Raw genomic sequence first — 26,520 nt, 5'->3', positions numbered from 1 at the left:
ATTTTCTCTAGAAGCAACTACAGTGATGCTAATTATATACCTGTCATTTTCTTATGTGTTAAAGACAGCAGAGACCTCAGTGGCCAATTGTTTCTCAGTGTTCCTGGATAGCTAGTTATAACTTTCATTCGCTCACTTGGTTTCATTTTCTTAAATAGCACTTCATTTCCAACTGTCGTATCATTTTATTTTTGGAACAGTCAGTACTAGTCTGATAATGTTCTGATGTCTAGTGATGCTTCAAGGCATGTCTGCTTAGTTTTAATAATTGCTTATTCTGTTCCAAAAAAACTATCTTAGTGCATCTTAAATGTCTTTCAAAATGCAGCCCCATTTACACCTTAACTTCACTTTAAAAACGTACAGGAACAAAGACCTTGAAAATATGCAGAAACTGTATGGTATTCTGCTCTTATTCCACACTGCACTGATTTCTGTATCATTTGTCGCAGTATATACGTGCCTTCTAGGGGCATGCTAAGATACGTGGTATCACTATTTTTCTTCTGCATTTAGGAAAATAATTACTTGCCTGTGCCGGATATTGGGTAGTTGCTAGAGATGGCAAAGTCAGGAAAGGACTATCTTGCATCACAACAGAAGATAAAGCTTATAACGGCCCTCAGTTTCTCATAGACTTAAGAAATAGGAGAGGAAGAGGCTACAGAAGTTGTTACTCTGTTGTTGCTCCTTCTACCTTCTCCTTCCCATCAGAATCAACTTGATTTGAACTACTCTGATGGGTGTTGCCATCAGGATTCATTACACAATATTCAGACAGACCTGTAGAAGTTCTCTGTCCTGCAAAGATAAAGTTTATTTACATGGTAAAAAAACAAAAAAAAAAAAAAAGAAAAAAGATTCCAGTGTGGAGGGTTGACCTGTTGATTTTAACCCTATTTCTGATGCTTTTTGATCTTTTTTTTTTTTTTCTGTTCTGGGCCACCGAAACTTTTAACAAACGTGTAAGACTTTAATTTTGTGTAAGAAGACACTACAAAAAGTATAGGAACACATCTAGGATATTTAGGATATTTGCCACTGCAAAGAGGAAATTAATTCATAATGCAGAGTTTAAAGATGAAAGGACTAGTAAAATCTTAAAAATATGAGCTTAAGTCAGACACTCAGGATTCACCTGAAAAACTTAAGCATACATATTTAAAGTTCAGGGGGTTGTTTTTGTTTTGTGGTGGGTTTTTGTTGTTGTTGTTTGGGGTTTGTTGTGGGGTTTTTTTGTTTTGTTTTGTTTTTTTAAATTCTCTAAATGTTGTTTTCCTTCTACACCCCTCTACCCTCCCCTTTTGCACTAGTCCAGGTTCTGGAATTCTCTAGAGAAACTATATTTATTAAATAAGTTTAATAAAATGTCATACTTTTTCAAGTTAGTGTGATGAACTGAATCCGCAACTTCAGACAGTTGAGAGACCAGTAATTTGTTACACATACCTTGGAATATATTTCACTCTTATGTTTAGGAAACCACAAACATCTTTTTTTTAACAGGTTGTCCCCTCTATAGGCATATAGGCATTTTAGATACTAGTATATATATATAAATATATATGATATAGTGTATATACACAGTACATCTATATACCTACACACACATACAGAGGCCCACACATTGTCATTCATATATGTATGTCCCTTAAGGAGCACTGGATGATAGGCTGCCAGGAAACTTTACATCATTTCTGCATTTCTAGATAAGACTTACTGGTGGTACCAGCTGTGCCTAAATGGAAAGATAATGGGAAACAGTAATAGCAAGCTGCCGCAAAAATAAATAGTTGAAAGTGAAAGGAGGAAGGTAGATTGAGCAAGCGGTTCATGAGAAGTCATTCATTGCCAAAATGCTGCACAGAAAGAAGAAAACTAAAAGGAGACTGAATCTTAGACGTTCACTCTGTACATTAAGTTTAATGGTTCTATCAACAGCTTCATATGACAGGAAATGATCTGAGCGTTTTGTTCACTTATTCTGGATGCCCTTAGTTTCAGAGAGCAACGGGTAAGATGGATTGCACCTCGGAGGGGGACAGCTGAACTCTCCCTCTGGCTTTAGTGAGGAAAGAGCAGCGATGAAATCCGTGGACTGTTTGCACGTCATCCAACAGAAGGATACCGCCTCCTCTCCCTCTGCCCCCCCTGGTGCTGCCTCGGGCACCACGGGACCTTTTTCTGTCACATTCCTGTGGCTTGCAATGCTCCTGTCCTCTTGTCTTGCAGCAGTGTCTCTTTACCATGTTATCACCCTGAAAACAGAACTAGAAGCTCTGCGCAGCGAGCTGATCTACAGGGTCCAGGCAAGGTCTCCGCTAGACCAGCCACCCGTGTCCCCTGACAAAAATAAAGTGGGTACCTCTGTTTCTTCCTTCCTGCAAGTGTCTGCAGCTGGCGCCAGGCAGGTAAGCGGGAGGGGTGATTTTCAGCTTGCAGAGGATGAGCAAACATGAGGCTGCTTTCACTTATTGATGCTTCTCCCCATTAGGAGAACAGGCTTCCTGGTCATGGCCCAGCTGAGAGCTTCCAAAATGAAACCTGGAATGGGAGCAGAAACAGGGTGAGAAAGTCTGTTGTCCACACAGAAGAAACAGGTAAATAGCAGCTGGTGGAGCAGGTTGGGATGTGCCAGTTGGATACCAGCTTGAGAAAAGCAGTGATGTTTGACTCTTATCTTCTCCTGTCAGCCGATCCATGCTACCAGAGCCTGTTAAGCTTTTTACAATTGTTGCTGAAAGAATGGTGTTAATTATAGGTATATTCTCTTAATGGTTACCATACTGTCTAAAGTGCCAGACATTCGTGGTATCTGCAGGTTGAACTTGGAACATTAGATCCCAAATCTACTTGTAACAGAGATGTTTCTCCATGATGTGGTAGAGTTGAGTAAGGCAACTTTAAATTACTCAAATTGTAAAGTGCTGAATTCTAAATCCATTGTTCTCGGTTCAGCGTAATGACTAACTTGTTGCTTTCTGATTAATATTAGAGAGGGAATGCTATTATTAAAAATGCCAGGTCATTTTTCTGAGAAAATATGTCCATCCTAAAAGAGAGAAGAAACAAGAAAACTCAACTTCAGCGAAGTAAGAGCTTTCAAAGAGAAATGCTGACCTGTACCTGTCAAAAAAGGCAGGCTATAAGGAATTCAGAAGTTTGGCATCATTTCTGTATTAAAACAATATATTAATATAATTAGGAAAATTAATGAAGGAATGCCTATCCACTAAGATTTTTTTATCATGACCTTTCTAAAAGGTGAGAACACTGAAGACTGTACTCAATAAAAGACATCTGGTGTGTATTATAATGTTGGAGCATAAATGGAATATAATTGTTTCCTCTGGGGATAAAATACCTACATCTTATTTTCTTTTCTGAAACACAATGCTGCCTGAAAGGATGCAATGCAAAATTTTATAATAACAATTTGGGTACATGCTCTAACTGCACCAAGTAACTAAAAACATTCCTGAGTTGCTAAATCAATTCAGTCACCTTACAGATACTTTTATATTGTTTCAACTGATGAAAGCTAATATCTTAAGTTATGAATATATGAAGTTAAAATAGAGTAATTTGTAGGTAAAGGCTAAATCAGGTTTTGCTTAAAATGTGTTTTGATTGACTAATTAATGTGAAATGTATTTCACTTAAGCTTCAGCAAGCTAAATGAAAATTAAGCTCTGGAGTTCTTGAGTATAAGTTCAAGTACTATACCTACCTCCAAGTCTCTCAAAAGAGAATATTCATTTAGGATATCACCCAAAATCCATACATTTAAATGGGTGTTATTCTACTTCATTAGTTATCTTTAGTTCAGGGTCTTGGCTAAGAGGGATTTCACAAACAGATCTAAAGAGAAGATTGCTTAAATCATATTTCTTGTAGCCTGTGTCCTACCATGGGAGCCGCAGAGCTTCCCTGCTCTCCCCTCCCCAGCATCTCCCAAATAAAAACTAGTCATCTTCTACACCTAAAGCACAAGTATCTTTAAAAATGAGGCTTTTTGTGTGTGTGTGTGGTTTTTGTTGTTTGGGGTTTTTTCTTGTTAATGTTATAGCATCAATACTCTGCAAGTTATTCACTTTCATTCACAGTGGCTTTCATGTTTATTCTTATTGCTGTTTGAGGGTATATGGGGGAGAGGAGGATTTTAGGCTCCTCAGCTGTGCTTCTGGCAGATGTAAGATTCTTCTCATGGGGTAGCCACCTCTGATTATAACTATTTATCTTTCCTCACATAAAATTCTAACTAAGATACTAATTTCTCATTTCTCTAAGCTTTTAAAGATTTTTTAAAGTCGAGGTTTTTTTAAGTTTTCAAAGTTGGCTTTGAAATTTTTTAGGATGGATAACAGAAAGCATTCATTTAAAATGGAAAAGCTACATAACTTACTAAAAATAATGTGTTATAACACGTCTACCATATTTTTGTATATAAAAAAAGAAAAAAAAGTAAATTACAATTTTTGCATTAATATAAAAGGTCATCTGTTAGACAGGGTTACCTTTCTGCTTGCTTTAATTACAACAAATTAAACTTGTGAAAGTTCAGTAAGATGCTACATTTCCTCAGATTAGACTTCACTGATTATCATGAACCCACTAATCAGGGTAGAATTTTGTTTTAGGAAAGTGAGTGAAATAAGAGAACATGGTGTAGTTCATGGTGCTGAATCCTATGTTACTTGGTCATGCTCACACAATCACTAGCTCTGCATTTTTATCTTCTCTCACACATTTCTGGGTACCAGAATCCCAGTAGCCTCCAAATTGCCCTGCAGATGCACTGCACTTATTTGGGTGTGATGGCAGATTAATTACGATATTGAGTGAGTTGTCTTGTTCTTGTCCTATTTCTATTTGCCTCAACAAGGTCTCAAATTAGAGTCCAATCACACAATTAATTGCTCACTTATAATTTCACTTTAACAAGGACTAATTCCTTAGAAAGTGAATACTTGAAAATGTCACTGATATACAACTGTTTCTCATCAGAGAATAGAAGTAAAATATAAAACCATTATTTTGTTTATAAATAAAGCTATGGTTCATTTCTGTTTTCTTTTTAAACTTCTGTTAATAATTTCCAGAAATGGATGCTCCATGATTTCTTTTAGGCCCAGCACAGATCTTCTTGAATATGTGGAATTCCCTTTTTTTTTTTTTTCTATTTGCTTGATGTTGCATGCATAAAAGTGGCCAGAAATAGCAATTGTAATTTAAATGACAATTAGAGGAATATGGATCTAATACAATATCATTATTTCATACTTTTAGGGGCTAAACGTTTGTCTGTGTTCATGGCTAAAACTGTTAGTCATCAGTAGTCGCATGTACATTTTGTGTCTTGAGAAAATTTCCAGCTCAAGTAGGTTGAAGAGATGGCTTTCAAGTATCTGTTCCAAATAAAGCTGTACAGTTAGCAGTCAGAACCAGAGTTCTTGATACAATGAGTAGGAGTTAATGGGTGATTTTGAAAGGCATGTATCATTAATATGTAGGCAGACTGATCATCTAACCATTTATGGTAAATATCATATCAGGACATATAAGAACAGATATGATTTTTCTTATTTGTCTTTCTTTTTATAAATTTTGCCTGTAGGGGAAAGTTACTACACAGCAAAAAACCTCTCCTGAAGTTTACACCCTGGTTAGAATTATTGATTGCCTTCCTTGCTTGTTTCTCTTGAAGATGTATGTGTGCTTGAGTCCAGGAACAAGAGGATCCATTACCTAAGCCAGTTCAGCATACAACTGTCATGTTTCATTTGCACGGTCTCTGTGCCTCATTCTGGTCATTATTGTGGGATTTTTATTCCCATGGCTGACTAGGGAGGTGAGCATCTGGCCTTCTAGAAACTCAGATTCAGGCGATGTCCTGCTGTGATCGGATTGAAGCACCCATGGACTATATTTACTTTGGTGTACTGAGGTTATCCATCTCAACCAGCCTTATTGTGTGTATGGAGGGAACTGAAGAGAAATTCTAAGTAATTCCACAAAGCAGTGAAACAGGTTAACGTGGCTTGTGACTAGGCAATTTTTTTTGGTATCACTTTCCAATTTCTAGCCCAATATCCGTTGTGTCCATAGGACAAAACTATTGTCATGCAAGTATGATGTATAGGGCAACCAAGATGATTAAGGGAGTGGAGCACCTCCCTTACGAGGAAAGACTGAGGGAGCTGGGTCTCTTTAGTTTGGAGAAGAGGAGACTGAGGGGTGACCTTATTAAAGTTTATAAATATACAAAGGGTGAGTGTCACAAGGATGGAGCCAGGCTCTTCTTGGTGACAAACAATGGTAGGACAAGGGGTAATGGGTTTAAACTGGAACATAAGAGCTTCCACTTAAACTTGAGAAGAAACTTCTTCATGGTGAGGGTGACAGAACACTGGAACAGGCTGCCCAGGGCGGGTATGGAGTCTCCTGCTCTGGAGACATTCAAAACCCCCCTGGACACGTTCCTCTGTAGCCTCATCTGGGTGTTCCTGCTCCGGCAAGGGGATTGGACTAGATGATCTTTTGAGGTCCCTTCCAATCCCTAGCATTCTATGATTCCATGATTCTATGATAGGCTGTGAGAATTTTGCCATTGTTCTTGGTATTCGGCTTGCTGGCAAATTGATTTATTTGTTGGTTAGAAGCATTTTTGATGTTGCAGTTTTAGATCTCTGTGACAGAGGGATAGCAAGAACTTTTACAAGTGGAACTTGACTGTGGCAACATTTGAATGAAGAAACCTAACCTTTTGTTACTAGTCTAAACAAATACCACATATAAAATTCCCTCACCAAGTGTTCAAAGTACTTCTTATTTTATTATTTGAAGAGGGGAAATATAAGAGTTCTCTTATGTATTTTTTTAAGGCCTACTTCTTGAAAAGAGATGTTATTCTTTTTTGGTTTTGCTGACAACAGGACAGCTCAAAAGGAAGTAGGCCTTTCTATGCGAAAGGATAGAAAATTACTTGATGCAATACTTCCAATTTTACATGAGGAATTCCACTTATTTAATGAATGAATCACTGTTGTGTGTTATGCAGAACTCTCTGCAATCGAAGATACACAAAATAGGCTCTAGTTTTAAAAAACAATATTCTGCTTTATACTGTATAATAGAAATCTACATAAAGTATTCTTAAATCTTAGTAAATTATTTCCTTATTATTCTGAGTGTACCTTGTTACTGATAATTCTGTTAAGGTCAAAATAATGCTAGCAATACTTTGAAGAGGTTTGTTAGATCTGAGCCATATCTGTAACTTTGACCAAGCCACTTTAATGCAGGGACTTATTTAATTCATTATTAATGCCATATAAAGATTTCTTAATTGAAAAGCACCAAAATAACCCGTCTATAAAAATACACAAACAAAAAGTAAAATAAGATCTCTTCTGATGAGAAATGAAGAAGTTAAGGGAAGAACTGCAAATTGTTCAAGAGCATGAATATCATTTATAAACGTAATTATCTATAGTGTTTAAGTATGTTTCAGGAAGTCTACAGAGAACAGATCTAGACCAAAGAAGGAACCTAAACAAGCAGATCTGTTTTTTAAAGTTCAGGTTTTTTGCTTCTTTTTATTTCAGCAAAAATTGAGATAAATATCTCAGGCCTCAGATACCGAAACTTAAAAAATTGTGCATGAGTTCACAGATAACAAACTTAAAAATTCATTTGGATGGCAGTTAAATTGCAAAATATTGAAGTTATTATGCAAGTTAAATAATACAAAAGCTTGCATGGGAGGGCAAATTCGATTTTACCAGTATCAGGTCTTAAATCATACAGATATGCAGAAGGCTGCATTCATATCCCGCTGTAAAAGCTAGTGCTATTTTTTTTTTAATTGTGGTTGCATTGCTCAACCAGTGGAGAACACATCCCTTCGTGTTCTCACTGTGGTTTATAAAGGCATCTGGAGTCACTAATTTCTTCAGAACTGGCTGTTCTGTTCATGGAAGAAGAGAGATTCTGAAATGTTCTTCTCCCCCACACACCCTGCAGAGTGGTTAAAATCAGAAAAAAAAAAAAAAAAGCCTCTTGTCAAATTAAAGCCATTATACAAAGTCAGAAGAGGATGAGAAATGCTTTCTTGTTCTAGATACCTTCTGGTTTGTACAACTAGACCTCATGGTGACACTCAGTCTAGATATTTTTACATATTTTTAAGATATACTTTAGGAATCCTGCATTCTGCATACATGAATTATTCAAAAATACTTTAGACTACAAACCTGATGCTCAGGTTTCATTTCCGCTGAGCTGAAGGGCATTCAGGTAGAGCTTTTGATTTATTCTACTCTGTACTGATAGTAATTATTCAACCCACATTTTGTAGTGCATATATTCTTGATGTTGTACTTCAGGTAAGATTTGGGTCCTTAGAATAGAATTCCTAACATTTCTTAGTAATATTAACTTTTTACTGAAAATCTCTATTAATTTATCCAGAAAACATACTCTGTATATCCATATATTCTCCTCAATAGTAGAGTTGTTTAGTCTGAATTTGTTTCAATGAATTATTTAATTTTCAGCATGAATGTAGTTCCACTGTGGTCAAAGTGAAGTGCTTGTATATGCTGGAAATAGTTATGTGTCAGTCTTGGCTTCTGGACATTTTTTGAAGCATGCTGTTCAATTCCTCAAATACTTTTTTAGATACTATTTGTCCTTTGTGGCTTTCAGTAAAATGGCCACAGTGCTAATTTCTGTTCTCTTTATTGTCATGAATGACACTGCCGTGTCCATAATTTTCCGTGAAGAACAAGCTTGCTGTCTTCTGTGGAGCCTTAATTCTATCTGCATACACTAAAAAAAACAAATAGTGAGATTTTATAGAGAATATATGTAGATTTGATATCTGTAGAATAACGGAGAGTTGGTTTGTGTTTTAAAGAGATGGAAAAGGTCTGTGCTGAACTTGTTGAGTTCAATTACTGTGTGGCAGTTATCAGCAATGATGACTAGTATTCCAGTGCTGCAAACAACTGAAGTATAAATCCAGACTTGCAAACTGTGAATCGAGATAGTTTTAAGAATGTCAATCAGGTTTGCAGAGCAGGTTAAACAAGAGTTGCTGAAGTAGCTGTAACTCTCACTGCTTGTGGGCACTGCTTGTTGGTACGCAGCTGGATAGCAGCTGGTTAGTGTGAATCATGACAAATTCTCTCTTGTTTGGATAGTGGAAAATCCAGTGGTCACACCAGTGAGTTCTTTTAAAAGCAGGAATTAAAATATTGGTTTAGCTTACTAAAATACTAGGGAACCAGCAAATTCTATTCACTAGGAAAGCACTTAGCTCCAAAGGAGACCGAATGAATAGAATCTCTTATGAAATAAATTGCCTGATGTGTTTTGTTGTGAGATTTCAGAAAATCACAGTTTTATTTTATTTGGAATCTTCTTTTTCAGAAAACTCTGTCCATGAGAGAAAATGACTGAATGTCTCTCCATGAGAGAAAAATCACTGAATGACTGATTTTGTGATGGCTTGGTTTTTCTATTTCTTATCAGAAGATAGGGAATTCAGGTGCCTTTAAATTCTTGGTTTGAGAATCTATAGATTTTGGCACATTATTGATTGGTGTTAATAGAACTCAAGAACAGCGAAGGAGACAGGAGCTTGCAGGATAGCATTCCCATTAACGTAAGTAGGGCTCACAGGCTGTGTGATCACTGTGATATTGAAGCGTTCCCCGACGTGTGCTTGAATCTCTGGCTGCTGCCAGTTGGCACCGCTAAGTGCTGGTGAGCATCCAGCCCCCTTCTGGCATTTTCAGGCAGACACCCTTGGAAAAGAGACTTAGATACTGACAGCAGCTGCTTTCTACTCAAATCCTCTCACTACCTGCCATGCAGCAAGAGGTTTGTGCTGCTGGGCACTTGGTTACACATGCGGATACCACTGGCAGGTGTAGAAACAGGATCCCATGGAGCCAGGCACTGCTCATTATAGTGAGAGTGGTCAAATCTGGCATACAACCTTCTTACCTGAAAAGAGATAAACAAAAATGGAGATTCAGAAATCCAAGGCAGAATTTTCTTCTCCTGACTCTTAGTAAATTCATTTCTTTCAAGTGCAGTAGATGTTACTGCTCTGTTTTCTGACCTTCAAAGTAGCATAAGAACCAGATGTTTCCATTAAACTCTATCTCAGCAAATGCAACTGTTCTTTTTCTTTCTCCTTTTCTTTTCTTTTTATCCTGTTCCCTGCCATTTAGGCTTAGCAGATTTTTTTTAAGGTATTTGTTTCACTTGTGAGCCTATATTTTAGCATACCGCAATATTTTTTGCTGATCAAACTCCTAGTTTCTCATTAGTGTTGCCAGTCTTTACAGTTTTGAGTAACCCATCGGTTTTGACAAACACTAAACTATTTGTTATGTGTGCATTAGTTTGCTAACAGTCATCTCTGTAACTTCCTTCTTAATCTCGGTATAGGTTGATTGAGTGTGGGTATCTGAAAACATATTGAAAGTGCATATATATGGATTTCGATAATTTATTTTGAAAGTACCGTGTAACCAGTATATATGACTAATATTTCACAGCAACTATGCCTGGAAACTAATTTCTTTAAATGATACAGTAAACATCACTAGAAAATCTGAAATCTGTCATACCTGGCAGGGTTGGGGTATTTTTTGACCTTTTGCTTAGAAAATGAAAAAGCTAATTGATCTTATGATTCCTAGCTTATTTGACTTACTGCTACATTTTTCAATTATATTAGGGCCAGAAATTACAACAAGCATTACCGGTGTGGTTATCTGGGGCATCCTGCTTAGCTGCATGATCTCTGAAATTTATCTAGTACATGTTGTGGTATGAATTTTGTTTGGACACATTTGAGTAAGATCTGTGTTAAAATCAATAGATTACATTTCCAAATAAGAGATTGAGAGGAATTTTTTTTTTTCATATCTTCTTTTTTTAAAGTTGTTTCAAAAGCTTATTCTATTGCTGATTCCTATTTCTTTGGTTTCAAAACTCTTTCACCTTGCAGTGCTGCAGGCCTGCTTGCAACTGATTGCTGACAGCAAAAGTGATATCCAACAGAAAGGTAAGAATATGTTCCACAATTTATAGCTAACATGTCCACGTATTAGCTCTTCCATCCAATTTTATCTAACTTCAAAGCAGTAATTGAGTTATGATATTGTATTTAGAACAAACAAACAAAACCCACCAGCTGGACAGTTCTTGCAAATATCCTCTTTTCAGTGGGGAAATCCAGCTAGTGAGACTGGAAGTCTTGACTCAAAGTCAGCTTTATTAAACTTTGGCAGATGAAAATGAAGCAAGTTACTTTTCTGATTACCCAACGAATATTGTTTCTTTTAGATGATTCAAGCATTGTCCCTTGGCTTCTGAGCTTTAAACGTGGAACGGCTCTGGAAGAACAAGGAAATAAAATAGTGATCAAAGAAACAGGCTATTTCTTCATATATGGCCAGGTGAGAATGCTCAATTTACTTCAGCATCTGATGTGTTAAAGGATTTTTAATGTCTCCAATACAGTATCTTTGAAGTCTGCACCTCTTCATTCGGTAGGTTTTATATACCGATACAACATTTGCTATGGGACACCTAATACAGAGGAAGAAGGCCCACGTGTTTGGTGATGATCTCAGCTTGGTGACATTGTTTCGTTGCATCCAAAATATGCCACAGTCTTATCCGAATAATTCTTGCTACACGGCTGGTAAACATCTAAGTTTTTCTTTTCTTTGTTTGCAAATACACTGTATCAAATAGAATGTCTAGTGTTGGGTGATGAAGTATTGTGGCAGTTGTAAAGAAAATGGCCTACATTAATGGATCTAATTAATTGCAAAATTACAGAATACTTTAAAAAAACATGGTTTTATAGAAGGTATTGGCAGTTGGAGGACATTCATCTAGCTTAGGTCATCTGAACAATTCCTCTCTCTCCACTGACTACATAACAGGGATGGATACTTTGCTTTCAGTCAAATGCCTGAAGCAGAAGAAAGCAGCACGTACTGTCCTCACTGAAGAACTTAGGGACTGAATTTTACATTTAGTTAACCCAATAAAATATTTAGGAGCTATGTTCTGCTTTAAAAGGTCACATATTAATTTTAGCAACCCAGCTTTTGAATACCTTACTGTGGGATTTCCAAAGGTGTTTCTTAACAGCTTAATTCTCTGCTCTTTATTATGGCTACTGCAGTTTTACTCTTTGGTTAGATGAAAATCATTGATTCCTATAAGTAGATCTTTCTAACTGCAAAAATTAGAAGCACCACAAGAAAGACCAATTGAAATACTTAGTGCTATTCTAGCAGCCTCAATGCTCAATATATATGTGTATTCCTGCAGCAGCATTTGAGGAATTATTGTCAAGGCCTATTAAACCTTATTCGGTAGCTCTTATCTGTGTGTCTTTCCCCCTTAATGGTGGATTTGAGAGTTTTCTCTTTTGTTATTTTCCAGTAAGATCTGTGTGAATAGGACTCACAGGTTGTGTGATCAATGCCTTACAAAAAGTGGGTGACACTGAGTGATGGAGTTGACTGTTGGCAAGTAATGGCATTAAACAAATGGGATGGGGAAGGAAGCTAAGATTTTTTCTAAATAAAAATAAATTATTTACTTCCTTCTGTCAGCTGTGGCAGTCCAAACATTTTCTTTAACTTTCTGCCACCCCTGCCACACATTCTGGCATCGTAACAACCTTCCGTTTTGTCTGTCCTCTTATTTTACTCTTATATTACTCCCTTTCCTAACAAGGATCTCTACTCCATCCTGCCACTTCATGGTTCCTGCTTCCCAGATTCCCACTTTCCTGCTTTCGCCTGGAAACCCAAATCTCACTGCAATGCCTCATGCTGTTGAGCATGTGTCACAGCAGATGTTAGATGTGCTCTCAGCTCAGTGACTGCAACTTGAAGGCGAGGTGCTTTCGGTTGTCATGTCAGCTGATGCGCGGCTAGCAGGAAGCACTTTTGTGCTCTGCAGTTGCAATGGATCAGCTGATGTCTGGTAGCTTTATTGGGTTGGTAAAGCTCATGAGACCTCGTCCAGAAACATGGGAACACAGTGGTGTAGGACCAGCAATATGCTGACCTTGACTGTCTCGTCATCATAACATGAGGAATTTGGGTACACCGCTGTTATGATTTTTTGCAGTGTTTGCTCGAGTGAACTGTGATGTGCTGAGTGCAGAGGGGAAAGTGGGTCCAGCTCCACAGAGGAGGTTAAGTGTCAGCTTTGGGTAGGCTGCAAGTTGTAAGACTGTGCATAAAGACAAAAAAAGTCACAAGAAAAAGCCATACTTATATTCATAAGATGATGTGTAATGACTTTTTGCATACAATTTATGAAAATAATGTACTTGAAATATTAACTTAAAATTATTCCAAATCTTTTGCCAGGCATTGCAAAGTTAGAAGAAGGGGATGAACTTCAACTTACAATACCACGGAGAAGGGCCAAAATATCCTTGGATGGAGATGGTACTTTTTTTGGTGCAGTTAGACTCCTCTGAAGCCATTCATTTCTGGTTTTGTGTGTAATGTCTTTTTATTCTTTTCCTATGCTTTTGTCAGAAAAAATATTGAATTGTAATGAAGCTGCCAATCCTCTCTCTCCCCATCCACTACCAGCTTCTGAGAACTTCTTTTCAGTTTAATAAGGGAACCCAAAACAGGAAACATACCAGAGATATAACCATCATGTGATTACCAGAAAGCAAAATTATTTTAGACAAAGGGAGACTCTAAATAACAACTGTAAAGTAATGGTTTATTGGCTTTGAAATTATTCCTTGCCCATAAGGCAAATCGAAGAAGGAGTTGCCTCTAAAGTATAGCATAAACAGGACCATTGACTATCAAATTATTATCCATAATTGAAAAGGAAAACTAAAACACATCTTAGATTTGCTTTGTTTAATCAATAATATATTTTAAGTATAAAGTACGGAGAAGAAACATCGAACAGGAGATTCCCCATCACAAAATGGAGATGTCAGGTGTTTTCGGCCTTTTTTTTTCAGTTTTTATTCTTTGACAGCAAGATTTTGAGGAAAGAAAAACATGTAAATCCATGGGATAATGAAAACAAACTTTTCATAAATAAACAGAATAGTAGCCACCGGCTTGCTTCTTCCCTGTGAACAAAAGGTGTATTAATTACTAAAATCTATTAGTATTTACTAATTAGGAGTAATTTCAATAGAAAAAGAATATACAAGATGCATCAACAGCTTGATTTCAAAGTATTGCTATTCATCATGGAACATGTATGCTTCTGTGTAAGCAAGGCAGGGATAGAAAGAAACATGGTGAGATTCAACAAAATACAGTGGGTGGAATTGGTTTTCTGGTTTCATAATTTCTGTAGTCAAATAAAGATATTGTGTATGTATGTATAGATATGAAAATATGGAAACACATGTATAAGCCTTTGACTTTTGGGCATAGAATTTTATCTTCTTCTGAATAGTGTATCCAATGGAAATATTTCATATATTTTTTTATTTGTCTTGCTTTTTTCTATTCTATGCAATGTAGTAAAAAAGAAAAAGTCAGTAAGCCTGGAACCAGCCATACAACTAACAAACTCTTTGTATTCCAGACATCTGGGCTCAACCCATAGGTTAACTATAGACTTTTTCTGCAGTTTTGAACTCTGTTTTACAAAAAAATCAAACCTGTAGAAAGACTAGACAGATGTCTTTTTTCTTTTATGTTGTCTGTGTGCTTAGTTCAGTAGATAAGATCTGTGTCTTTTTTACTCCAAGAATCCATGTGTATTGTGTAGTCAAAGAAATAGTGTGGTAGGCATGTGGCTGCGACTTCGAGGAGCTATTGTAATTCAAACATTGAATACTTATTCCAATGATCTTCAAAGAAGTATCGAACTGCTATTGGAATAGATAAAATAAGAAAACCCGCAGTAATGAACTGTATTTAATTTGAAAATATTTTTAGGAGTTAAGAATTGTGTCATATAAGCTGATTTAGTAAAGCAACAACATTTTGTGTATTGCAGTCTCCTTGTCTATTTTTATAAATCGTGCTGACTTGATTATGTTCTCATGGTGATAGACAATAAATAAAAGAAATTTGAAGCTAGGAGTTATGGACTATGGTAAAATAATTAAATAATTAATCCAGCTTCTCTGGGCCACAAGAAGATACTTCATCAACAAGCATATGTGTGTTGGATTACCACACTGAGATGTTTATGAGGTTTAACTACAGTTTCAAATTGTCTGGAAGTCCTCCTTGTACAAATTTATTTATTTATGTGTCCTGGATCTGAAGCTGCCACTGCTGCTGCTTCTCATTATTATTATTATTATCATCATTATTATCATTATTACTCTATTATTATTTAACTTTGATGTGGTAAGTTTACCAAAAGGGCATTTTAAATCCTGTACAGGAATCAAAGGTTTAGCCAAAAGTACACATGTAGAAGCTGCATGTAGATAAAACAGTTATTAGCATGCAGTGAGATGTCTGTTATTACTGACATATATTAAAGAGATGCCTAGAATCTCTAATTAGAAGCTTGTTGATTTTAGTGTTGTCTGGTTATGGAAAAATGTGTTGTTACTGTTACTTTCCCAGAGACTTGATGGCCTAACTTGCAAATTTAACTTTTGGTACATAGGTTTCCCCAGTGGTTTCAGTGGGCTCGTGTGTGCTTAGCTTAAGCTAATTCTGAAGGTACTTGGCACCTTAGAATGTGTAGCATTGACATAAATAGACACAGTGTAATATTTCGAACACATAGCACGTAGCAAAAATTCTGTGAAGCTAGATCACTTGTCATCGCTGTCCCTTCTCCTTGCCCTATTTCTTCCTTCTGCTGCTGGCAAATGTGGACAGTGCAGAACTTCGGAAAGTGTTTGGGATATGGTGTGGCTTGGAGGAAATATTTCCTCTTCTCAGTGAAAAGATTTCAGAAGTATTCCCTTCCTGTATTAGGATGAAACTGAACCTCAAGTTTCTTCACAAAAAATGTGAACTATGACAACTCCCACGTGTGTTCAGAGACTGCACGTCAACAGGCTCTTCAGGTATTTCTACTGACAAAGCTGGGAATTTTGTTGTTATTGGGTTAGTTTTCTTCTGCCTTCATGAGAAAACTTGTCTGCTTGAACTCAATCTGCTTCTGCACAAAGTTGAGTTTTAACAAATCAGCATTTTCTGACCAAAGCAGGAAGAAAAGGAAAATACCTCATTCCTAATGGTTCTGCTAACAAACTGGTGATACGTGAGGGAGCAAAGTGCATCCAGACCACAATCATACTTATGCCTCAGTTAGTGGGAGCTTCTGAGCCTTTCTGCATTTGATAGACATTATGTAGATAGATAAGTGCGATAGATAACAAGTATTATCTAGTTGGTTCATACCATATTTTACATTCTTATCAAGAACATCTAGCATTTAAGGTAGGTTTCTGCAAATGCATCAAACTGTGTGAATACTTTGGTTCCTTTTCATGTGGTGTTTCTTAAACAGCATCACAGCAAACATAAGGGAGTTGAACATTTTATTTCCAGTACATTTTCACAGAAAGTGTGAGCTTGTATGATTTTTTTCCTTTTTTAATAATGTGCAGTTGGCAGATATATAGCTGCTTTGAAACATGTAATTTGTATCTTAAGAATTAATATATGCCTGTTATACAACGTGCAGTCACACACCCTTATAGACTACAGAGTAGACTCACTATATGGCTCTACTGCCTCTGACTGTTTCTCAGATTGCATTTGCCGTTGTAAGACCTTGATTTCCATTGTCCCATAGTTTTGCCAAGCTTACACTGCTGGAGTTGAGATTGTCTGTATCTCTGGTTTATGTCTTAGTTTGAATGGTGTTGGATAACTGCAGCCCTCAAAGTTCTACTCTTCTAAAGATGAGGGTAGGGAAAATGCATTGTTTGGATTTTATTTTAATGACTTGGCTACTTTGTATTTGGAAAGGAGTAGAGAGTGTATACTTTGAACGAAGAAATGTGTATAAAGTGGAGGTTGCTCTGTTTTAATCAGGGCTACTTTTCCTTTTCCCTTTCTTTTTCTCTTTCCCTTTCCTCTTCCCTTTACCTTTTCTTTTCCTTTTATCTTTCCCTTTCCCTTTCCCTTCTTTCTCCTGTGCACACATACTTTGACAAAGTGTATGTTTTTGAATAATATTTTCTTTTTCCTCATGTTAAGCATATTCTATCTCTATGGAACTTTCAGAAGGGAGAGGAGAATGTTCCCAGCAGTTCTGTCTCTTGTCTGAGTCCATGGACTACCACCATTAGTAAGATCTAAGCTTGTTTTCCAAGGTCAGTCCAAGGAGCAGTGAGAAGGAAGTTGATGCAAACATAGGGAAGAGGGAAGGTAAATGTTTGATGTAGAAGGGATCTCATGGAGTTTGCAGGTTGTGTAAAGCTTAGAGGTGATGGGGAAAATAAACCAGATTTGGAGCTGGACTGCAGACATTGGAGAGACCCTTATTAGAATTTGTTTGTTTGTGAGTTGGGCAGAAATGCAAAGGCATGAAATGGACTGGCTGTGAAAAGCCTAGGGAATAAGTGAGATTAGACAAAGACAGCAGCTTGGGGAAAAGAGCCAAGGGTTCCTGGGGAAAATCAAGCTAAACACAAGTCTGTAGTGAGCCCTGTCAGAGACAAAGGCGAACAGCACACTGCTCTGTATTAACAGGAGTGTCACCAGTAGCTTAACGTAAGGGGTTACTCCCCTTTTCTTGACACCTTTCAGAGCATATTTGGGATCTAGCATCCATGTTTGGATGCACTACACCTCAAATATGAGAGGGAAAGTGAGAAATTTGAGGGAGTCCATTTGTCATACAAAGGGATGGTAAGGATGGAGCACACACCTTCCCTTCAAGGAAAGCCTGAGGGAAATGGTTTTGTCTAGCCTGGTGAAGAGACTCAGTGAGGGGTCCTAATAGCAGCCTTCCAATATCAGGTAGGAGATTGTCAAGAAAACAGAATCATACCCTTTGAAGTGTAGGAAGAGAAAATGGGCACAAATCAAGCTGGGAAGTTCATATTCGACATAAGGAAAAAATATATTAACATGGTGTCATGGTCCATTTGGATCTCTCAAATTTACAGGTCAACGTACTCTTTAAATTAAACTTCATTTTATCAGCTCATTAGGAAAGAAAACAAACATGAGAAACAAGGGTTCAATCCCCTTTGTCCAGACATGTCTAACATGAATTCACTAATTCGTAACTTAAGTCATGAGGTTTATAACTCAGAAGTTAATTCATAACTTGCAGTTCATAATTTGTAATTCATGCACCTACGGGCAAAAGAGTTACCTAGATGATGGAGAGAGCACTGATCAATCTTCCTTCTCCATCATGGTGCAGGTGTCCCCTGTATCATACTGGGAAGTGTGAAAGCTTCAGCAGTCTAGCTGCTGTTGAACCTGTTTCTGAAACTTTTGGGCTAAGTGGACATATTTCTACCCTTTCATCTTGGAAGCTGGCTCTATACCGTTCCCGGGAATTAGCAGTTTATGAAGAAAGTTACAGCCAGCAGATACGGAAGGATGATGGCTGCAGGAAACAGCAAGCTGCAGGCGATACTGGCTGCATAATGAGTTTTAGCCCTTTCTGACCACCATGTCTTACCTATGTGTTGCTTTCACTTTGACCTAATGGTGCTGATCCCAGCATACATCAAGCCTTAGCATGAGCTGTGTTTTAGCCAAAATCTAAGCAGGAATTGAAGAACCACACCGTGGGGACAGTCAACCAGTGAAGTAGGTTGCCCAGATGGCCGTGAAAAATGTGTTCCTACAGATTTACAACTCAATGCATAATGCCCTGAGCAATATGATCTGAATTCAGCATTGAGCTGTCTGGAGTACAGACCTCCTAAATGATCCCTTTCTCCTGGCTGATTCTATGGTAAGAAACCAGGATATGTGGGGGGCAGCAAAAGGACTGAGACTGCTGGAAACAGTTCAGAAAGGCTTCTGCTGGGGAAGGAAGGGTGCTCATTTCATGAATGCAAAGGAAACATGGGTTCCCCAGTCTGTGCTTCAACAGTATCAACAAACATTTAAATAATGCACAGGTTCCAGTTAAGCACAGCAAGCTGCTAGCAGTTATCAGGTACTGCATAATCCAAAACTCAAGAGTGTAAATTGAATCAAACCATGCGACCAAGTAATCATTTTCATTTGCTCCCATGAAGGTTTCCTTTTGCTTTTTTAGCCCCCTTCATTCAGTGATGGGAGAGACACTTAGTTCATCCTATGGAAAATGGGATATTGATGGAAAGTGTTTTCAGCTGGGACTCAAACTGATTTTCAGAAATATTGGAAGGAAGTAGTATTGAGGCAAAACATGCAAGAAGAGAGATTATTATGTCCTATTTAAATCAGAATTGTATTGCTTTTCTGTCTGTGAGAGCTGGCTGAAAGGCTATGTTTACTTTCCCGATATTTTTATATTTTTTTTCTTTCTTTAAATCTGAGTTGTTTCAATTTTGACATAAAACCATTTCTCCCAAAACTTTTTTGGCGGACATAACTTCTTCAGATCTTATCTCTGATCCTGATATCAACATGCAGGTGAGTTCTCCTTCCAGACTGAGCTCAGGGTACTCACCTTCCAGAGCTTCTTGGCATAGGAAAGAGTGATATAATGATATAATAGTTTGGGTTGGAAGGGACCTTCAAAGTTCATCTAGTCCAACCCCTCTGCAATAAGAAGGGACATCTTCAACTAGATCAGGTTGCACAGAACCCCGTCCAGCCTGGCCTGGAATGTCTCCAGGGATGGGGCATCTACCACCCCTCTGGGCAACCTGGGCCAGTGTTTCACCACCCTCATTGTAAAAAAATCTTCCTTACATCTTGTCTAAATCTCCCCTCTTTTGTCCTATCATAACAGCCCCTGCTAAAAAGTCTGTCCCCATCTTACAGGCCCTTTTTAAGTACAGAAAGGCTGCAATAAGGTCTCCCCGGAGCCCTCTCTTCTCCAGGCTGAACAACCCCAACTCCCTCAGCCTGTCCTCACAGCAGAGCTGTTCCATCCCTCTGATCGTTTATGTGGTCTCCTCCGGCCCCTCTCCAACAGGCCCATGTCTTTCCTGCACTGAGGGCTCCAGAGCTGGACACAGGACTCCAGGTGGGGTCTCACCAGAGTGGAGCAGAGGGGCAGAATCACCTCCCTTGACCTGCTGGCCACGTTCCTTTTGATGTAGCCCAAGATACAATTAGCCTGGGCTGTAATTGCACACTGCCAGCTCATGCTAAATCTTTCAACCACCAATCTTTCATCTTGATGAGCTCCTTTGTATTTGGAGACTGCCATTTTCAGTTTCCCTGGCTCAGTACCCAACAGCCCTTTCAGAATTCTAAGCTGAGTTCCCTCCAGACACCACTTTCAGTTTGTTAACAGGTCCTTCAGTCTGAAATATTTTAAACAGCACATACTGGACTCCACAAATTGGTGGTTTTGGCAGAGCTCTATTTTGTCTGAAAATTTCCAAGCTGCCCAAGTCTTTACTGTATAGTTCCTTAAACTGTATTTTTCACAGGTGGTCACTGATTGAATGTTCCTCATTTTCTGGCTGACTGACTGATGTCCTTGTGGTGTCGTTTGCAGAAGTGCTGAAACTCACAGCTGCAACTGAAATTAGCAGGAGCTGTGCTTTGAAATATGGAGGGCTGTATAATTCTGCTTAGAAATATTACAGCAACAAGTATTCTGGAAAAGCCTTTGGAGAAATAAATTCTGATCTGTAGGCAAACTTACTTAGGAGGGTGCAGTCAGCCAAGAACTGTGCTTTGGAAAAAGCAGGAGGAAAATTTATTGAATCTGTGCTGGACGCTGTGTATGCTCGGTATGATAGGAATCTTAATGGGGAGGGCCATGTGAGGTTATATTAAGTAACTTCTGTTACAGGTGCAAGGAAGTAGGACTGAGATTACGAAGAAAATTTTGGCCTGTCTTCACTGTGAGCATTTAACTTTGCACTGAAAGACTTGGTGGGGGTTAGGGACAAAGGACCTCCAGGGGCCTGTTTCTATTTCCCCTGGTAGAAGAGAAGTTCCACTCCCCACAGACTTCATAGAAACTGCTACATGTAGCTGTGGAAAGGGTGGTAACACTTCTACCTGTGCTTAGACATCATTTGCCTCCCCATTAAAGGAAATAGAGGGCAACGGCTTCATAGCTCCTGATACCACTGAAGAGCAAACCTTGCACTTTTAAAGGAGGAAGAGTAAGGGGAAAGTTTTGCCAGAGGACAGCAGATAAGCAGCATCTGGTGGCAGACTGATGGCTCAGGGTTTTTTACATATTTTCTTTTATTGTCCTCTGAATGAGAAAGTCACAAGGATGACAGAGATTTGAAAAGATGTACAACTCTGTTTCACCATAATCACTATTGATTTTTTTTTTTTCCTCAAAGAGGAATTCGCCACCTCCTCCTGCTCAAACAAGAGGACACTAAGAACAAAGAGAGTGAATGGGGTGAAGTAGCACATCGGGTGATGTGGCAGGTGGGAGAGGTAGCTGAGAAGTAGCTGTGTGGGAGGGGGGAATAAAACCAAGGCAACAGCAACACTGCTGTGCTGCTGCTTGTCTTCTCCTGATGTCTCAGTAGCTCCATGACACCTTTCAGCCCTGTGCTAGTCTAGCACTTAATCACAACTGGCAATTTTTTTGAGAGCAAGTTTACGATGGGTCATACTTACGTCTCTGTTCAATTATCAGTTGTCTGCTGGTTTTGTTTGGATCAAGATAATTTTCTTCATAGTTGTTAGAATATTTTCTTTTTAGTAGCTAGCACAGTCTTTTGGTTTGGATTTAGTGTGATCACAGGTTCACAAAATGGTTAGAGATCATGTAATCCCACCCACCTACTAAGGCAGGTTCACCTAGAGCAGATCACACAAGAATGTGTCCAGGTGGGTTTTGAATGTCTCCAGAGAAGGAGACTTCACAGCCTCTCTGGGCAGCCTGTTCCAGTGCTCTGGCACCCACAAAGTAAAGAAGTTTCTTCTCATATTCAGATGGAACCTCCTATGTTTCAATTTGTGCCCGTGGCCCCTCATCCTATTGTTGGGCACCACTGCAAGGAGTCTGGTCCCATCCTCTTGACATCCACCCTTGAGATATTCATAAATATTGATGAGATCCCCTCTCAGCCTTCTGTTCTCCAGGCTGAACAGACCCAGGTCTCTCATAATAACACATTGAACTTCCCTGGGACAGAGTTAATGTTTTCTTTCCAGTAGCTAGGCTGTTTTGGAGTTGTTATGAAAAGAATGTGGGAACTCATTGATGGTTTGGCAGTTACCAAGGACTTTCTCAGCTTTCCAGTGCAGGTACACATAGCAGCTGGGTGGAGGCACAGATAGGACAGCATCTAGTTTGGCATCCAGACTGGCCAATGAGATTTCCCCTACCATTAGAACTATGCTTGGTATATAGCTAGAATCACCTTTTCCAGCTCATTAGTTTTTGGCCTTTTCACTCTCTTTCTGAGATCAGCTATTTGGGACTGAGATGCTCTGTTTTCCAGGACTGGCTGTTTGACATGATCTTGTCTGAGTGCAAACCGCTGTCCAGATCTCTACTCCTCAAGGACGGGCTGTACAGGACCAGTGTTCATGAGCAATTGCCTTGTGCATCACTTCTTTTATATGCATACATATATATGTTGTTGCTATTAGTAGTATTATATTATTATTGTTGTTACTATTACTATCATTTTCCTCTTTATTTGCTGTCTTATTAAACTGCTCTTGTCTCAACCCACAAGTTTCTCCCTTCCCTTTTGATGCTCTTTCACACCCCGCTTGGCAGGGGGAGTGACCAAGAGGCTGTCTGGTGCCTGGTTGCCATCTGGCTTTAAACCACGACAAGTTACGATTACCAGCCAAAATGCCAGTGCTCAACCTGTAGAAGAATACTGTCGATGCTCTCTTGAGATATTACACTGGAAGTGTGAGGCAGAGCTGATGCAGAAAAGCTGAGCAGGTTGATGAGAAATGAGGTTGAGGCCAGCATTCTTCATCTGTAAAACAACGATGGTATATCTTTGTCGAGGGTTTTGATTGCGGGGTGACAATAAAACCATGGCAGATGTATTGTTAACCTCCTCTGTCACCCTTCCCCTTTCAGCCCCTCCCTCTCCACCCTTCCCACTCGGGACAGGCGATCGGGAGGGAAAGAAGGGCAGAGAGAAGAGAGTTGGAAATATTAAAAATGTTTTACTAATGCTACTAATAAGAATAGAGAAAATAACACAAAATATACAAAACCAATCTTGAAAGTCTCAACAACTGCAGAGCCAGCCCAGAGCTGGATTCAGTCTGTCACTAGGCCTCAGTTCGCAGGGACAACTAGCAAGGTCCTGTCCTAATGTCGGCCATAAGGAAAAGGGAAAAGGGATGAGATCCTCGTGATCTCCCACTTTTATATGAAGTATTCACGTGAATGGAATTTTATACACAGTTGGTCAGTTTCTTGGTCACCTGTTTCTTGTTACCCCTCTTGTGAGATGTCCATCCATGCTTATCAATAACTCCACATTCCATTGCTATGTTTACCAAAACATGTATCTGGTTCTCCAAGAAAATGCAGCTAATATGAAGGCTTTAGCTATCAGGCAAATTTACTAAAAGGTAAACTTGTTTTTAACAAAACCAGGACAATCTTCCTATCTGTTAGGCTGCCAGAAACATCTCTTCCACCATCAGTGGAAGCAGCAAACAGTGGAAACAAGAGAAGTACATAGTCTGTTACTTTTTCCATCACTTCTTTCCTTTCTATCTTTACTTGTTCTATCCAAAATCCCTTTTTAATAGCTTTCTTTGGCCTTGGTCTCACATTCATCACCACCACAGTCACAACAACAACAAAAGTAAATAAATAAATAAATAGAGTAACCAAGAGTTTTTAAAGAAAAGTAGCTAATTTGTATTATCTTCGTTGTTCATTTTTGGTGGACAACCGCAGACAATCATCATCATCTTCCCGGTTTTTAGGGAGCCTGATGGTACCGCCGGCCTGTCCCCGCCAGAGGGCAGCAGCGCACAGACGCCGAACGGCTGCGTGTCCTGGACACCGTCACCTGGGAACGAAACGAGCTGGTAGTAAAAATCCTTTCCCGTTTAAACTCACTGTATCGCTTCTGGCACTGCAAGTCAAAAAATAGAAAAAGAAAAGGGTAAAAAGAAAAAGGAAAAGATAAAAAGAAAGAAAAAGCTCCTGGAGCACTGATGCCAATGAAGTAGTCGTTTATGCCTGTGAATTAGTACATAGGAGAGCCACTTGTAAACTCAGTGAAGAGCACTTCTTTACTATCTGCCTTTTGTAATGATGCTGATATAATAATGAATTAAATATGGTTCTATATAAAATCTGAAGTATTGAGACATTAATATCATTTTCCACAGCCTACCAAGTGCTACACTGTTACACTTGTGCCAAATAAATTAATGAAGAACTGCTAGAATCAGGTGCAGGTACACATATTAGGAAGAGCTGAAAGAAGATCTGTTTAAGGAGAAGGTCAACAGAAATACAAAAGATTAACTCAAGGTTTTCGTCTGAGTAGCTGGTTTTGCTTGTGTGATGTGATTGTTTTCATGTCTGACTCTTAAAATTCACACCTAAATGCATACACCCAACAATGACTGTTATTTGGATGTTAATTTGGATGGAGAAAGACTATACATGCATTGACTTTGAACTGAACTAAGTGCATTTACTCTGTTCATGGGTCTTTTGCAGGGTGTTTGCACCTTCTGCATTAAGCTACTTTGAGTGGCTACTTAATTGCAGGTCAGGAAATGGAAGATGCTAAGGCTGGATCTTGGCAGCCTGAAAGAACCTCACAGTCAGCTGCTGTGGCTCTGGTGCTGTGTTTGGTGCTGCTCAGACCATCTCTCATCACTAACACAAAATAGCAAATTGCTTTCTCTTTTTTGTTGTTGCTATTTTGTTCTGTTGTTGGGGCAGTCTTCTGTCAGCCAGGTGAGCATGAAGTGACTTGGCTTGTAAAATCCATGGAGAGAGGATTTCTCCTGTGCTTGATGCACATGCCTAAGCTTGATGCTTAATATATGAATGGTGTGCCTTAACATCTGTACTCTGTGCCTAGCAATATTTAAAAATCAGATAGCATCTACTGCACATTACTAAACTTAATTGCATTTTCTATTCTATATCATGCCATATATAACAAGAGGCCAAGAGCCTCCCTCCATCTCTGTGTCTTTGTTTCAGGCTGCACGAAGGTAACTGATTAATAAACTTCTGTATATACACAGTTCTAGAAGGTTAATGTTTTATTAAAGCCAGACACTGAATCTTTCCACTGTATCTTACTGTGAATTCTACAGTTACTCATCCAAAGGTGATCCAGAATGTCTGTTGTCTCTGACTATGGTGCAACAGACCATCCTAGGAGGAATAAATCACAGGAGACACTATAATATTCAGTTCTATAGACAGTTCCTGAAATTAAAGCATATACATCAATTATACTGGAAGTAGAATACTCCTCTAAAACAAGTTTCCAAAAATACCACAACTCTAAGGGTTGTTTTCCCAACAAAAATACTCAGATGCTCCAGGGAAAAAGCTGTTCAACTCAGGTACTTTATTTAAAGTCAAGATCAGAGCAATTTAGTGGTTTATTAAAACCCTATAATAAAATAGACAACTTTTTTTTTTTCTTTCTGGATTAATATTAACAATGCAGCACACAACTCGCAGTAGCAGACACTTACAAAATGTCAGCTCTTACCTTCAAATTTCTAGATACCATTTACAACTCATCCCAAGGAGTTCTAATACTCCTCTCAGTGACAGTCCCCACCAACCATGGGGGCCACAAGGTCACCCCACACCCCAGGAGTGGCTCCCCCTTGCCCACACCCATTTGGTGGTGCAGGTGGGTGCCCTGGTGTTGTGCAGTTCCCCATGCTTCACCCTGCACCTCTGACCCACCCATCAGTGACAGAGCTGATGTGAGGCCCCCTACGCCCCAGTGGGAGGGTTGACCTGCCACCCCTCTCTAGCTCAGCCACCCCCCACCCCCAACTTTCCCACCTCCCATACAAATTTTCATGGTTCTTCTATATATACCATTTTGCAAGCTGGCTGCTGCTGCGTCAAAAATCTCTGGAGGTTGCTGGTTGCTTTTTGATTTGGCTGATGACTGTTTTCCTCTTTAACACAACTGGACAGATTTGGGTGTTGTTTCACTTCTCCCTGTCCCCCCACCTCCCCATGATTGACATTTACTCTCTTGTTGTATCAGCTGCTGTTACCCAGGCCATTTTACAAAGAGGGGAAGCATGCAAGAACTCTCAACTACTTGTACAGTAGTTTACATATGAAAATTAGTTTGAGTCTCTCCATAATTTTAAATACTGGACTAGTTTGACTGGTGCAATAGCTTCTTTTCTTTATCTTTTTGTTTTGTTTTGTTTTGATTTGTTTTGTTTTGTTTTGTTT

At 38.8% G+C, this 26,520-nt stretch overlaps 1 protein-coding gene across 1 annotated transcript; it reads left to right on the top strand.

The window, feature by feature from the left end:
• Positions 1–2,084: 2,084 nt before the first annotated feature.
• On the top strand, positions 2,085–13,537 carry TNFSF13B (TNF superfamily member 13b; the record flags this gene model as incomplete). The annotated part of the gene is made up of 6 exons (XM_080349379.1): positions 2,085–2,411; positions 2,495–2,600; positions 11,030–11,086; positions 11,368–11,480; positions 11,578–11,728; positions 13,425–13,537. The coding sequence occupies 6 exons, from the start codon at positions 2,085–2,087 to the stop codon at positions 13,535–13,537; spliced, it is 867 nt and encodes a 288-aa protein (XP_080205505.1).
• Between the last annotated feature and the right edge of the window lie 12,983 nt (positions 13,538–26,520).

The sequence above is a fragment of the Nesoenas mayeri genome (assembly GCF_963082525.1).
Source record: "Nesoenas mayeri genome assembly, chromosome: 1".
Taxonomy (NCBI): domain Eukaryota; kingdom Metazoa; phylum Chordata; class Aves; order Columbiformes; family Columbidae; genus Nesoenas; species Nesoenas mayeri.
Note: the sequence above shows the minus strand (reverse complement) of the source record. Positions and strands in the feature narration are given on the sequence as shown.